Source organism: Gopherus evgoodei, chromosome 10, assembly GCF_007399415.2.
Source record: "Gopherus evgoodei ecotype Sinaloan lineage chromosome 10, rGopEvg1_v1.p, whole genome shotgun sequence".
In the NCBI taxonomy this organism is placed as follows: domain Eukaryota; kingdom Metazoa; phylum Chordata; order Testudines; family Testudinidae; genus Gopherus; species Gopherus evgoodei.
In genome coordinates this window covers 1736489-1751992 of record NC_044331.1, presented here as the reverse complement: position 1 = coordinate 1751992, position 15504 = coordinate 1736489, and the positions used below count along the sequence as shown (strand labels likewise).

The window sequence follows — 15504 nt, the reverse complement described above, 5'->3', positions numbered from 1 at the left end:
TGCCAACTGATGATCAGCTGACAAGAGCGAACGGGACAAATGCCCAGTTTTGCCAGGAAAGCAGGGTGCGACCCACAGTGGGGCGCGACCCTAGCAGGGTGCCTGGGAACATGTGGAGGGGAGGGGACAAGCAGCAATGCCAGCCCTGCGCGGGAGGGAGGGCTTGGGAGAGCGGCTTGGGCTGGTGGCAGGGGATCTTGGGCCAGCCCCGCATGCAGGGGGTACGGGGGCCTCAGGCTGCTCCCAAGTAGGCAGGAGATAGAGGGGGACCTTGGGCCAGCTCCAAGCAGGCAGGCGGCAGGGGGCCTTGGGATCCCTCTATTCAGCCCAAATCTTCCCCTTCTTATTTCTGCCCTCTTATTCCTCGTTCCAGCTCTTTCTACTGTTCTGAACGATTCTGCTTTCGCCTTGATTTTTGTAGGCTTATATTCCCAAGTCAATGCTTAGCCAAAGCTAAAAGTGAGATGGTGGATAAAGGGGGGAAAGCTGGGCAATTACAGTCTGAGCAGAGGTAACGGTAGTGTTAACATTCTCAAGGAACTTTAAAGAGCAACACTCCAGCCAAATGAAATGTATGGGAGGGGAGTCATCTGAGCATTTTACACACAGGGAACGGAGATACAAGTGAATGTATGTCTTGTCCAACATAACCTAGCAAGGGACTGAGGGAGCCAGGGACAGAACCCAGGAGTTCTGACCTCAGAGCCCCTTCCCCTAGCCCTCAGAGCCCAGGCCACTTCCCCCCAGGTGTCAGGGCTCTGGTTCCGGAGCAGCCTCACCTTGCAGGAATTGCACTGATGGGTTTCTTGTAGATAGTGATGAGTTTGTCCAGAACGACCACCGCCGTGGTGAACACCCGGTACGAATGCAGAAAGGTGTTGAGAAAGTCGATGCTGAGGAACCGCAGGTCCGTCAGCCTCTCCAGGAGCCGCTCCACGCTTGCATAGCGAATCTGAAGGACCTTGCAGGAATTCATCGTTTTACTGAACCTAATGTCGACATCGTCACAGTACAAGCTGGCATCAGACCTGCAGGGAAACAGAATCTCTCTGTTCCAGCCTGGAGTGACACCACTGCGCTGTGCAGGCAGATACACTTCACCTGGATATCCCTACGTGGGACGCAGAGAGAGACAGTGCTGGCTCCCCACGGTTAACTGAACACTGGTGCCTCTTAATTAACATTCTGCTTTGTGAGCTTCCCAAGGGGAATGTGACAATCGCCATCCCCGTGTGCATGGAAACACTCTGGGATATGCAAGAGCAGCAGATTTGCTGTAAACAAGTTAATCCTTGAAGTTCTGCAGTGTCTGCGTGTGAGAAAGCAGCTGGGCAGAGCGGCCCACAGCCCCTGCCCGCTGCGGGTGGGGAGGGGGTTGTCAGAATTTAGGGAAGTGTGCACTGTTACTGTGACTTCTGCACAACCAGGTGCCTCAAAGGGTGCAGGATGGCCATACATCAGCTGGAGCCTGATTCAGCAAGAATTTTGCTGGGGAGTCCCACGCAACAGATGTAGGTGCACAGGCTGCACCACCCTGGAAAAGGTACAGAGGATTCCCCATGCCATGCCATGCCGGCTGGGTATGGGGGAGAAAGAAGAGTCACAGCCCTGCCCTCTCCGAGACTGCAATAAGATCTGTGGAGTTACTGCAGGGATGACCTGGGCTCATCCCTCTCTGTCACAGGGAACAAAGGATCAGCCGAGCAGCTCAATACTGCTTTGTGGTCAGGGGTAACTAGAATGAAATGGGGTTGAGGGTGGAAACTTTCTGGCCCCAGGGGTATTGGAACAATGTGTACAATAGCGGTGCTGAGAGCCTATGACCCAAACTGTTAAATCCTGTGTATGATGGAAACCACTTCAAGCCACAGGATGCGGCCGCAGTAACCCCAGCACCTCTAGTTCCAGCACCTCTGCCTGGCATTGATAAGAGCTAAAGCTGACTCCCTGGATGGAGAAAAGTGACTGTGGACAAGAAGGAACACGATGGGTGTCTACTGGAAGATGTCCTGTCATAGAACCGTATCTGCTTGGCCTGATTGCTATTGTCCTGCAAGGCAGGGGACTCTGGTTCCTTCCGCAGCTTCATCCCTCCCATACCCATTTTATCTGTATTTTAGAAAACATTACATCAGTAATAATTATTGCCAAATCACTGACAAAGAAACCATACAATCCTAATGCCCAGAAGGGAACTATGCCAATGTAAAGTCCTCAAAGCAGCATGGGAGGAGACCAGGAGAAATCCACACTCCTTGTGGCTGCCTTTGTATTTCCTTGTAGCCTTTTCTTTTTAATTGTTTGTTTTTCCCTTTCTTCATTCCTCTGTATTTGTCCTCTTGAAGCTCTCCCCTTCCCACACAGCTCCTCCCCCCTCCCTTCACACAGCCTGAGCAAATGTTCTCTCCCCGAACACCACCGACAAAACCCTGCTAATGTGCTGCAATTGTCTCTACGCTTAACACAGCACATGGCAGCTCCTAGACATGCAGAAAAACCTCCAGGGCCCCAAACAAACATCACAGGTCCTTGTTGTAGAATGTCTGCTCAGACTTGCCCATCACTAATTGTTACAACATTTCTTTGGTGATCACTGATTACTGGTGTGTGAGAAGTAGGATTACATGCAAAGGGTTTCGTCCTGCACTCTCACCGGCTTCCGAATGGAACGATTTGAATGCTATTCACTTATGGAGTCCAAAAGGAGTGAGTTCTGCTGGTCAGGGGCAGAGTCAAGCTACATTTGCACAGGCACTCAAAGTTACACATCTCACAAAGCACTTACTTGATCATCTGGGGAACTGTGACTTTTGAGTTCTCCTCAAATGCATTCATCATGAGGCCATTGCATCGAATATTGTCTACACACTGAAACACAGAAGGGTCAGGGGAATGGAGAACGCAAGTTACACTGGGAAGAGAACTGGTTTCGAGGCTCGATATAGGATTTGCTCAGTTGCTGAGATTACAGCATAAGAGGACGTGATGCTGAACTAATCCAAACTGGATACATCCTCACTCATTGTATCTGCCCAGGGCCATTTGATATGAAATTGATGCTGGAAATGCTGCCTTTCTCAGATACGAATGGTCATAAATACGGGGTGAGTAAAGGGTGAAGCGTTCACGGCGGTCACTCTTTATGCCAGTTGCTAGCAGAGAGGTTACGGGGAGCTACACAAATTAGCGGTTCTTCCAATGCAGGATTTGGCATATTTAGAATGAAACTACCAGAGGTGGACTAGGCAAAACCACAGACAGGGACCTCCAGAAATGCTCTCTCTCCACCTCTGTTCTCCCAGGTAGACGCTTCCAGCCCAAGTCTCCACCCAGAGGATTGCTCGATAGCCCTGGCAGACAGACTCTCCCACACCGTAGTCCCCTCCTCTCCCTGTTACATACTACATGCATCTTGTTGTAGCTGTGTCTTTGCCATGACACAAGGTGCGTGAGATAATCTCTTACTGGAGCAACTTCTGTTGGGGAGAGAAACCAGCCTTCAAGCTGCCCTACTCATTTCTCTCCCCAACAGAAGTTGGCCCAATAAAAGATATCACCTCGCCCACTGACCTTCAGTTTTACATTATGGCATTCAGCCTCTCTCACCATGCGGCCTACGTCCTGAGTATCTAAGGTTCCTGCCTATATCTATCCTAGGAAGCTATGATAGGAGTTAAACACGCTACATTGCTTCCTTGCTGAAGAAGAAAGGACATTGCACAGCAAAAAGGTGGCCAAGAATGAGATGTTATAAAAACTGCTCTTGAAACACTCATTTTTCTCTCCTCCCAGCTGGAAGAGCAGTCCCTGCATTGGCCCAGTTCTCCACTTCTTTGCACCTTGCGGCATCATGTCCACTTTGCAAAGTGAGTGCAAAGTGGGTGTAAACTGCTGCCACTGGTGGGAGTGAGCGGGAAAGTCAGAACTCGCAGCGTTATGCTCCTTTTGCACAAATGTAAATGAGCCGCTAGCTGCAAGGGAATGGCGGGTTAAGCCGAGATTCTTTTTCCAGGTGGAATGGGCCCCGATTTTAGCATAGATTTACTCCCACCTCTGATGTGTGAGTGTGAACTACAGAGCGGCCAGAAAGCCCTGAATTAAACAAAATAAAATAAGAAATAAGAATTATTCATACTTCACATAGCACTTTCTCCTAATGCTCTAGTTACTTTAATGACTTAAATCACGAGGGTGCTGTGAGGTTGAAGTATTGTCTCTATTTTTATGGATAGGAAAAGTGATGCATAGAAAGGTGAATGCCAATATTCTGCAGCTCAGGTGCCTAAAGTCAGGCCCTGTACCCATATGTGGGCTTCCAAAGAAATGGCCTGATTTCAGGGGCAGGAAGCAATCTGCAACAGCCATGGAAACCCAGCGTGATTTTGAAATCGGCCCACCTAGTTAGGTGCCCAAATATAGATTGGGTTTTTGCCTGATTTCCTCTTACCTGACTGATGTCACTGGTCCATGCAGCCTTTTCTTGCCTGGACGATGCCACCAAGATAATAGTAAAGGATGGAGAATCTTTTGGTTCCACTACAATTTTGAAATCAAGATGATCTATGTCTTGCCCTGATGCTTTTGCTTTGTAATAGACAAGATAAACAAGCAGAGTAAGGTTTGAGGAGTTTTTTCTAGGACATTTTCCAATAGGATTGTAAACAACATTTGCACTTTGTTGTTTTGTTTGGCCATGTAATGCAGAGTTAACCCTGTAGAGGATACAAATTCAGAGCCTAAGCTTCCACGTTGGCCATGAATCACCAGCTCATACCGTGTTCTTCTTGCTGCTCCTTCTCCCAGATTCAAGGAGCATCATTACTGTAGGGAGCTCCAACGGCCTGTGGATTTGTGCTTTCAGGCACACAGCGCAAACCCATATTTTCAGTCTGAATAGGTTTTTTCGGTTGACCAAAGTGAAGCCCTGTTCTTGACCTGATGGCATCCGGCTCTTTCAATGCAATAACATTTGAACGCTGCATCTGATCAATTCCAAAACTTCTGAAAATGTTTTAGGCACCAATGGCCAAAACTCCATTGATTTTGGTCAAAATGAAAAAGCCAGAAGGGAAAAATGGGGACACGTACAGCACCATGCGTGCGGTTGGCAGAGCCACCTTCTTCAGCCAGGCCTGTAATTATCCACAGACCAAAGAACTGGGTTACCCTCTGTTTATCCTCCCAGTAGAGTTTAACAGAATAATAGTGTGTGACAGAGGGGGCATGCAGAGCCCCTAGCATGAGCCAGGGGGGTGGGCTGAGAGAGGGGAGGGGGTGGGAGTGTGACCCACAGGGATCTTGTGGGGGATGGAGGGACAGAAAGAGCCCCTGAGGTATGCAATGAGTACGGCCTTCAGAGGCAATGAAGTGGGGGACTCCCCAGTTCATATTAAGGAAAAGCAACAGAGGAAGAAATAATATCACCAACGTCTCCGTGAAGGCGCAAAGCGGGGATCACGACTGTGACATGCTGTCTCCCCAAGGGCAGCTGGCTGTGCAAGGTGTAATACAATCAGCAGCGTTACTCAGCTTCTTTACAGGCCGCACGTGCTGCATCCGGCAGAGCGCCCACTGAGAGGCGCTCTTCCGGGCAAGGGACAGAGGGAAACTCGCTGCTGTAAGCGGCTGAGCCCCCTCAGCCCGTGAGCCGGGGGTGGAGAGGGCCCAGAGAGCCTGACTGAGCACTCACCACTTGGCAGGCTTAGGGTTACGTGCCACACCAGAGGGTGAGGACAAGATTACAGGCTGCAGACTGGGCCGAGGCAGGACGCTGTCACAGAGTGCGCCCAAGGGTCAGGCCGCAGACCAGGGCCCAGCCTGCCCGTGCACAGGCGCAATCTGTCCTCACAAAAGCTGTCTCCATAGTGTGGGTGCTGAGACCTGAACCTTCAAAATCATTGGGGGCCCAATTCCTGATGCCTGGGGGCCGACTGTCAGAGGGACTGGGCACCCAGAACTCTAAACAGGTGCTCAGCATCCCAGGTCACTCGTGTAGATACCTAAACTCAGCGACAGGTGCCCGACGTGAGGCACCGCAGAGTGGAAATCCCAGATCCGGTGTCACAGCCCAAACTGAGAGGCTAGTTTTGAGAACTCGGCTGCAAATGTTTGGCTCCCCAGGTCACTCCTCCGATGTGACAGCCAGGTGTGCATCTGTCACAGGCGGGCAGAACTGGGACACACAACTCTGATTTTTATGAGGAAGATTTTAAAGAGGACAGAAAATAGCGAACTGGGTTTTCAATGACAAAGCCTGTAATTAGCCAGGGCTTGCTGCTTGTTTTATTAGACCATTAACACTGCAGTGCAGGACGAGGCTGGTCCCCTTTGGAAGGTTATAGTTAGGGTGACCACCCGTCCCATTTTTAAAGGGAGAGTCCCATTTTTGGGACTTTTTCTTATCTAGGCGCCTATTACCCCCACCCCCGTCCCATTTTTTCACAGTACTATCTGGTCACCCTAGTTATATTTGCATAGAAGTGTATCTGTTTTGTTCATGGCAGATAATGTATTTGATTTATGTCACCTTGTTTTCTGCTTACGGAATGTCTGCCACTGGACCACAACTTCCTTGAATTATTCATTATTTGAATGTGCTCAGCCAACTTGTTTGCACTGTTGGTTTTACCCTCTATGGATTGATTGCACACAGCTCCCTGCAAGTCGCCATTAACTGCCATGAAAACTCCAGCAGTGCCGGCTGGTTGCAAATGGTCCTATGGGTCACAGAGTAGGACTTCTGTGTCCTGGTTTGATGAGAATTACTCCTGTAATCAAGTCCTGTAATCAAAACTGTGGCCTCAGAAGCCGTCTGGGCTTGGAATCTCCCAGGTGCAGGTGGCAGGTTAGGGGGAAGCAGCAGCTAAGCAGGGTTGGGCCATTTCACCCTTTTCTCAGTCTGCAGGGTGTAGGTTTTGCCTTGGGAGCAAAATGAGTTGACTGAGTTACAGGCTGGGCCCAGAATTTAGATTTCATTTTCTTGCATCACATACACACAACCTAAGTGCACACGCCCTTAATCCTCATCGCAAGCGGATGGTCAGTCCTTATGGGTTTTTGCTAACATTTTTGGGGCCTGGTTCTGAGGAGGGTTATGCAGACTTTGTCCCCTTGCTGAGGCAGGCAGCGTCCAAGCCCACATCAAACACGCCACTTCTAGGGCCAATACTCTTGTTTCCAACATGTCTCCTTCCATTGACAGGTGCGTGAGGAGAGCTCCAAGGAATGCACGTACCCGAAGGGAATTCTTTTTTAAATTCGCACCAATAATAATTAGGGTGACCAGACAGCAAGTGTGAAAAATTGGGACAGGGGGTGGGGGGTAATAGGAGCCTATATAAGAAAAAGACCCAAAAATCGGGACTGTCCCCATAAAATCAGGACATCTAGTCACACCAATAATAATGGAGAGGGATTTGGGGGGTGGGGGTTGCCCAGCTCCAGCTGATACTTACTTTCCTCATCAGTGCTCTCCTGCTCCTCCATCAAGGTGCAGTCGATTAGAGAGATCACGCCATTCTGAAAGACAGGAACAGCCCCAGAGGGAAGAAATGTCAACTCGCACAGGCACACATCAATCAGTCTCTGCAGAAGCCCCTTGGAGGGGAAGGCAGGGGGAGACATGTCGATCTTCTTTGCTTTTTCAATTGAAGTAATTTAAGCCTAGTTCCTGCAAACAGGAACCCAACAGGATGACTCCTGGGCATAAAGTTAAGCACGTGCTCAAGTGTTTGCAGGATCGGGGCCTTATTTATTACAGTTTGAAAGCAGATTCTATTACCAATGAATTCCGTGTTTTGACTGGTAGAAAATAAGTAATTACATGCTTGGAAATCGCAATTTTCCCTGTACTGCTGATCAAACTAATTTGTTTATAAATTATTTAATAAGAACAGTAAATTAAGTTTCCCCAAAGTCTGCTGTGATAATCAGCAACTCTTTGCCATGGACTGTAATCTTTCAAACTGGTAATTTAATGTCAGTAAAGAACCATTTTTCTGAGATTCTCACTCAATTAACTGCAAAACATCCATAGACAAATGTGAGAGTCTTGGGAATGGATGGGAAAAGCCTGTAAGTGTTATATACAAATTTAGGCCTAATTAAAGTTTCCCACTGAATAGATTGTCAGTATTCTTGCAGCAAATCACAAATAACTTCTCTTGCTGAGAACTGGTAATTTTTATCTTAGCACATGACACAGAGCTCATTCCGTAAGTGACAGGATGTCCTAATCACATGCAGTACACTGAACTGCCCTGTTTGATGCATCTAGCTATCTGCAAACTACAATTATGTGAGGGAAATTGGCACCTTAAGAAACTTCAGTTTTTAGGAGGTGCAAGGGTGATGGTAATAAGACAGACTATAACCCGCATTCCAGACCTCCTGAGTTTGAAAGGACATTGGAAAGGCTTAGTCTGGCAGGCCTGACTACCTGGAGTCCCCCCATTCATTTTACTTTTAACGGAGATGCAGCAGACACAGAATTTCAGCTCCTCAAAGGTATTCTGGTGCCCAATTCCCATTGGGAGCCTAGAGCGCAGCAGTTCTCAGATGGTGTTCCATGCACTATCCACGTCCCACACCGCTGCAGAACGAAGCACTCTGGGGGATGGAAGGCTGCTCGTGGCAGATTTCTTTTTTACAACACCCCCTGGAGATCTGTCTCCCTGGGGCATGGATAACTTTGAAGTCCCACAGTAGGTAAGCCATGGAACCGGGCCTGCTGCAGTGACGCTCACTTTAAGGCCTGGTGGGGTTAATGCTTTCTAGGAAAAAGTATCAGGTGCACCCTCCATTTTCCACTGCCTGCTTCTGCACTCACAGTTGCTCAGAGGTGGATTTTGCGCACACAGTCAGTTACTCTTTCAAAAGGAAGAGCAGGGAAATAGGGTCTGGCTGGAGGCCAGCTGGAAATTCCACCCATGATCTTCGTCTGAATGCCGGCATTGCTGTACTGCACAGCACTGCCCAGCCGCGGGGGCAGAGGGGCCACACTGAGCTCCCACAGCGTAACAAGACTTCAAAGGGGTCTGCTGGGCGAGGTGACCCCCGTATTGGACTCCTCTCTGCACGAGTGTGAGAGAATTGCCCCTTTCTGCAATTCGCACCTTGGTTAAGTGTAATTTTCCACCTGAGCCTCTTGTACAGATAATTAAGTGCTTGGAGAAGAGGAAGCATTGTCTCTCGCCCTCCTTCTTCAAGGACAGGGAGCCCAGCCTCCCCCTGGTGATCTTCCCTTTCTCGGACATTGGCACTTGGATGAGGGAACCTGTTGAGAGGACAAAAACCCATGATTGGCCCTTTGTGCAGGGGGCGTAGTTCTGTTTCAGACACCTGGTGTGAGAGTCAGACTGGCCAGGCAGCTGGCGAATTCAGTAGCCGGATGCCTCGGGCAGGAAGCCATGCGCTGCAGCGGAGCGTGCTTCCCAAAGGTCACGCCGGGCAGGAAGACCCAGCTGTCATGGCTGTGAACCAGGAAAGCGGATCAAACGAAGGCTTCTGTTAGCAGCCCTGGCACACAAAGAGTGTGCAGCCCTGGCACTCCCCATCATCCCGGGGGACCCACGCCAACTTTCCCATCCCCAAGGTCCCATGGTGGGGCTGCTGGGGAGCACGGCTGGTGGAGTGGCCGTGCAGGGGGCTTTGTACACCCACTGTGCTGCAGGAAAGGTCCATGCACCAGCCCTGCACACCACGGAAGAGCTGATGAGGCAGGGAGAAGAGGTGGGTCCAGTGCCCCAACACGCTGTGCAAGGGACGTGGAGAGCAGCCACCTGTGAGCTGAAAGAGCAGCCTTGCGTGGGAACCCCCAGACTCTTGCAGCGGCCTGGGTGGGATTTCACCCCACCTCACACACTGGCCGCACAGGTCATTCATGCTTCTGCTGCAGGCAAAGTGAATTTCACCCAGACACGCCACACTATGCACAGTGCCATATGGAGACTCGTGCAGAGACTCTCCCTCCATCGCACCCACCGAGCCCCTCCAGGCAAGCGTGCTTGACCGCCTCCTGCCACTGGACCTCCAGGCCGTGACGTGGCGAGAAGGGAGCCCTTAGCGGCCTGCTGGAGCTCCTCATGACAAGGCCTTTGACTCTTCTCTACATCTAAGGGCAGGGACCGATTACATTGGCTTGTCCCTCGCTAAGGGGAAGTTTCTGTGGGAGCCTCGTGGAGAACAGCAGCACCCCACCATAGCTGACCCAAACCTAGGCTGCAATTAGTCCTCAGGGGAAAAGGCACAAAGGAAGGGATCCATCCACCACGAGCTCTCTGCGGAATGGCCCTGGTACAAAGCCATGTCCTTCACGGGATGCACAACTTACTAGGAGGCCAGGGCCAGCCCTGGAGGGCAGCATTTCTAAGCTGTGCTGGCATGCAAGCTACCAAATGCCTGGTCTGACCCTGGGGGATGGCCAGAGAGCAGCAGCATCCAGGCCAGGCTCCCTTCTCCAGGCCATGCCCATTCCACGGGGGTGGGGGCTACACTGACTCTCCACCCCTAGGCATTCCCCTGGGTGCTGGTCACCAGAGAGTCAGGATCCAGCCCAATATTTGGCACTAGAAAACCATTTTGTGCTATAACGCAGGTGCAAGCTTGGTGGTGCAGTACAATACAGGACCGGAGACTGTCCACACACAAGCAGGTTTACAGCAGGTCCCTATTTCCCTCCATGCTGTATAACAGCTCTGGTGACAGTATTGGCAACAGGCAGCCAGGCAGCTCATCAGCGCAATACATCGCATGAACGGAGGAGGAGGGAGCTATAGAGGTGTAAACATTATACCTTGTCTGACAAAAGTCTGGCTGGTGTCCAGGAGAATTTCACACCCTTCAATAATCATCCTTTCTATTGCCAGATTTTTTCGAATATTTTCTGTCTCGCTCACTTCATCGTGCATTATCCTAAAGAGGAGAAGAGACAATTGGAGACAGTGAAATCTGCTGGGGAATTGTTGGTGAAGACGGCAATGTGGCTTTCACACTTGGCAGGAGCCTCGTTAAGCATAGTTGATATAAAGGAAGGCAAAGAGAACCCAGTACTGCCCCCTACATACAGCCGTATACCCCGGAGGCTAGGAGACAACACGCATCCATCTGGAATTGCTACATTTTTAAATATAAAAATGTTGGGGGATTTCTGAATGTCCATTCTTGCTGGGAGCTCCCCTGTCTGGCTGGCTGACCTCTCCCTAGGCAGGCCATGGGTCTGGCTTTAAGCCAGAGGGTTTTTTTCCTATGGTTTATCCCTGTCCAGTACAGACTAAAGTAGACATAGTTTTGCCCAGTATCAGACAGATGACGTCATTTTCAAGAGGGTGCGGCTCCGCCCCCACCTGTGTGACCTCACACAGTTTGTGCACGAGGTCATGCAGGTACGGGGTGGGAGGTGCTCTTCAATATGGTGTCCTCCGTGTGGTATGACCTCGCATGTCCCGAGTGTGAGGTCATCCCGGAAGGGGTGGGATCACACTGGCAGGGGCGGGCCCAGGCCCTTCCAGGAAGCACCGGGAATGCGGCAGCGGCCACCCTACTTCGCCCCCCGACAAACCACGTCTCGCTTTGCTGCTCCTTGGGGGACTGGAAGGAGGGGTGGCAATGCTTTGGGTGGGTAAACTCAGGGCCAGCATGAGGGATTCATCTCCCCGGCTGTAGCGTGCTGCGATATGAATTAACTGAGAGACTAGAGCAGAATGCTTCACTTCTCAGCCTCTGGAAGGAAAGTATCAGACACTGGGAATTCAGGGGTCCCTATTGTCAAAGAAATCAGTCCAGAGGCTGCTGGGACAATGATAGGAGCAAGGTCCCTTTGCTGCCCCAGGCACTCACAGCGGGATTTCCCTGGGCTCATCCATGAACAGCGTCACGCTGCATCTCCACTAGACCCGGCTGGAAAAAGGGGGAGAAATTCATATGGTTTGGGGGAATGTTTCTTCCTGGTTTTCCCTCCACAATTTGAATTTCATTGAAATGTAACCTTTTGAAAAATGCAGCTCCGATCTGCACCTCGTTATCTGTGCCCATAGCCACGGCGCTGTCGTGAGACATGAAGAAGGAGGGAAGGGCAAGCCCTGACCTCATCGCGCCATGAACAGGATGAGGCTAGAACCCCCCCCCCCCGCCCGAAGAACGCTTGTTGGGGCTCCCCCACAATCCGAAAGCTGGCCCTGAGCAGGGTGTTCACAGGCCCATGCGGCTAGCAAGCCTCTTTTAGACCCTGACCCCCAGACGGCACTGCTGGGAATACTGGGACCCTTGAATCCACAGCAGCAAATCCCACTGTGCCGCCTGGTTACTGACCGACTCATTATGGATTACAAATGCTAAAAGCCACTGACTCAGAAACGCTCCCATTTGGGCAGCCCTGGTCGGCTGGAGCAGGTCTATTGCGGATACGCTCTGCAGACAGGAAAGCGCAGTACTTCGTACGAACTCCTCCAACAGCCAGACACCGAACCAGAGGGAGCTTGTGGTGCCCATCTCAGGGCTACGGACATGCCACGCCAGCGAGCTCCTCAACCACCTGACTTAGAGTCTAGGTCCTGATCCGGCAAAGCAATTAAGTGTGTGCTTAACTTTAAGCATACGAGCAGCCCCGCTGAAGTTAGTGTGGAGAAGCACCTGCTTACAGGCAAGTATGTGCTTAAATGATCTGCTGGATCAGGGCCTAAAATACCTCAGCATACTCAATCTGTGATACCTAACTGCAAGAGCTAGTGACAGAGCACAGACTGCAGATAAAAATACAGGCCCTAATCCTGCAATTGGCTCTGGGTCCTACCTGGACTCCACAGCCCACTAGGTTCCACACAGGTTTGTTGCTCTGCGCTCATGGCCCAGCTGCAGGGTCATGGCCAGAGACAGGCTTTCTGCATTTTGTATACGAGTGCTGGAGTTCTGGGTTCTGCCCACAGCATGGCCTCCATCAGCTGACTCTACAGCTAGAGGAGGAAGAAATGGTGCAGGCTGAACTGTGCCAGCACCAAGTGACTGCACTCGGATCAGGTCGGTGCACTGTTGCAAGGAAATGGCCAACAGCGTTTGCATTTTTCAAAAGGAACCTGAAAACACTTGAAAGGTGAGTGTCTCCACATTGCACTTGAAAAGAAGAGAAAAAGTCCCTCTGTGCAGGCATGCACCTGAAAGCAGGTGCCAGCAAGGATGCTGCCAGGCTGGCATCCCATGTGCCTGGCTCCAGGAACAGTCAGCACAGAGCCCTGCGATTTGCAGGAAAAATTCTGGATTCCAGGGGATTGAATGGCTCCACTTCCTACCCCTTCCATGCAGCAACGATTCCGCGAGCTCGAACTCCTCAGTCTTGTCTGGAGGAGAGTGTTGGAAAATGGATTTCAGCACCGGTTCCCCCCAGATCAGTACTGGAAAAGGCATGAATGCTAGCGACGTCGGGAGACACTTTTTGAAGTGCTGCTGGAACTGATTTACCCGCCTTCACCCTGTTCTCAGTACTGATTCAGGGGAAATCGACACCGACACCAGCTTCAGCAGCAGCTTGTTGTCCTGGTCCAGACAGAGCTACCGTGTTTTAGGCGGACTCTCTCCTTTTCTGGGAGGGGAGGTGTGATGAAGTGGGTGGGTTTTCTTGAGGTTTTCTGTCTTTTCCAGGGTTTGCATGCACAGGTGGTGGGACTCAATGTCCCTGGGTGTTACTGGTTTAATGAGGGGAGGGGAATTTGTTGTTACAGAGGACCAGAGAGGGACTCGGGACCCCAGCCCAGGAGACACAACCGGTTCTGGCCAGTGGGAGGACAATGGGCTGCAGAGAGAGCACGCCGGTGACCTGACCAGCCGGTTCCAGAGAGCTGCGAGGAGAGGGGACTCAGGCCTTCCTGTTTACAACCCTGTTTACCTGGAGGGAAGACAATGGACAGAGGTGCGGCTTGAGGCCAGGGATATCAGAGGCCCAGCTGGGAAGCAGGGGGGCTCGGGGCTGGCGAGGGGAAGCAGGCAGAGCCCACTTGGATGCAGGGAGACTGGGATGTGCTGTTATTGTGAGAGGCCAGGCCTGAGGCCCTGAGAGTTTCCTGTGCTGTGTTCAACTCTCAATAAACTCTCCTGTTTTATGCTGGCTGAGAGTCACTCCGGTCTAGAGAACAGGGTTGCATCAGCCCCTTCGGAGGTGAAGAGGCCCAGGGGGTCCAGAGCACGTTGACTCCTGGAGGGGGCCCACGGCAGAGATAGATGTGCTAAGGCTCAGAGAGGTGCAGCTCCAGGAGGTGGAGGGGCCTGACCCCGAGAGAGAGTGGACCCCCGAGAAGGGCTGTCTCACTGAAAGGGGCACCCCCCACCGACCGCACAGGGCCAAGAGTGGGCACAATCTGAGAGTCCACGACAGGAGGCAGGTGGGACCTAAATCATTGATTTGGACATCACAGAGCTCAGAACGATGGGATGTGACACGAGTGCTCAGTTCCATCTGGGAGGCTTGCAGTTCACACCCTCCGCACTCACAGGCAAAGGAGCGTTTAGTGCCCCTCAGCATTGGTACTAAGAGCATGAGGCTGTTCAAAGGGAAAGTCTGAATCTAAAATAACACGGGCCATCTTGGACCCTGTTCTTTCCCTGCACCTGGTGCACCACAGATACTGCTCTTGATGCCACTTTGTTCCCCCCAGCAGACTCGTTACCACAGAGCCACCAAGCAATGCCAACACACTCAGCAAGTTCATGGATGGCCTCATGGAGCAAGAGGCCAGAACGATATTCACACATTTGGCAGGGAAATGACCAAGTAAGGATTCAACTTCTCCTTAGTTTCTCCTACATTTCACCTCAAAAGGAACACACCTTCCCCTCCCTCAGCATGCACTCTGCCTCTCCACCATGCCTGCTCTAGAGAGACAAGAACCGCTGCTGCAGAACAGAGCTTCTGGAGCCTTCCTTGGAAGGAGAAGGAATCAACCTGTGATGGTTCTGACCTGGAAAGCTCTTCTAGCTTGGACTTGGCGTAGTCCAGGCTGTTCCTCTCCACGTGCTCATGGGGCGTGTGGGCCAGCAGCTCATGTAACGTCAGAATGTACCTGGGAATCTGAGTTGGAACGCAGACCGGAAATCAGGGGTCAGCGGAAGGAAACCATCGTGGGAGCAAATTAGCATTAACACTGAGGTAAGGATGACTGGTTTGTACAAAGTGAACTGGGCTGGGTCCTCAGCCTCTACAAACTTCTTTGTGTGCTCCATAAAGCCACCAGCACCCATCCAGTCCTGCACTAAGCCCCACTCGGAAAGTGACCCCTTCCCCACGCACAGGCTCAGCTCCCGCCCCAGCACAGCTTCGGGGGTCCTTCACCAAGCCCAGCTTCATAGCCTGTTATTCAGGTACCAGCATTTAACTGGTTAACTGGGCCTCCCCCTGGTCTTTCTGGAACTCACAAGTTTCAGCTGGAGGCTTTGTTTCAAAAATAACCCTTGGGCCCCACCTTCAACTGTGGGGGGCTCGCAGGATAGTGGTTCTAAAGCCGTGTTATTCCCCGGGTCTGG

General features: G+C 51.4%; 1 protein-coding gene across 1 annotated transcript in view; it reads right to left on the bottom strand.

Moving 5' to 3' along the window:
* RASGRF1 (Ras protein specific guanine nucleotide releasing factor 1) overlaps positions 1 to 15504 on the bottom strand; it is a 98463-nt gene that overhangs the window by 30426 nt on the left and 52533 nt on the right. The window contains exons 8-14 of the mRNA XM_030578139.1: positions 14943 to 15052; positions 10793 to 10911; positions 9114 to 9274; positions 7455 to 7518; positions 4448 to 4584; positions 2786 to 2868; positions 780 to 1028 (exon numbers count right to left, since the gene is read on the bottom strand). Of these exons, the coding sequence (XP_030433999.1) occupies positions 780 to 1028; positions 2786 to 2868; positions 4448 to 4584; positions 7455 to 7518; positions 9114 to 9274; positions 10793 to 10911; positions 14943 to 15052 (923 nt within the window). The remainder of the gene's footprint in view (positions 1 to 779; positions 1029 to 2785; positions 2869 to 4447; positions 4585 to 7454; positions 7519 to 9113; positions 9275 to 10792; positions 10912 to 14942; positions 15053 to 15504) is intronic.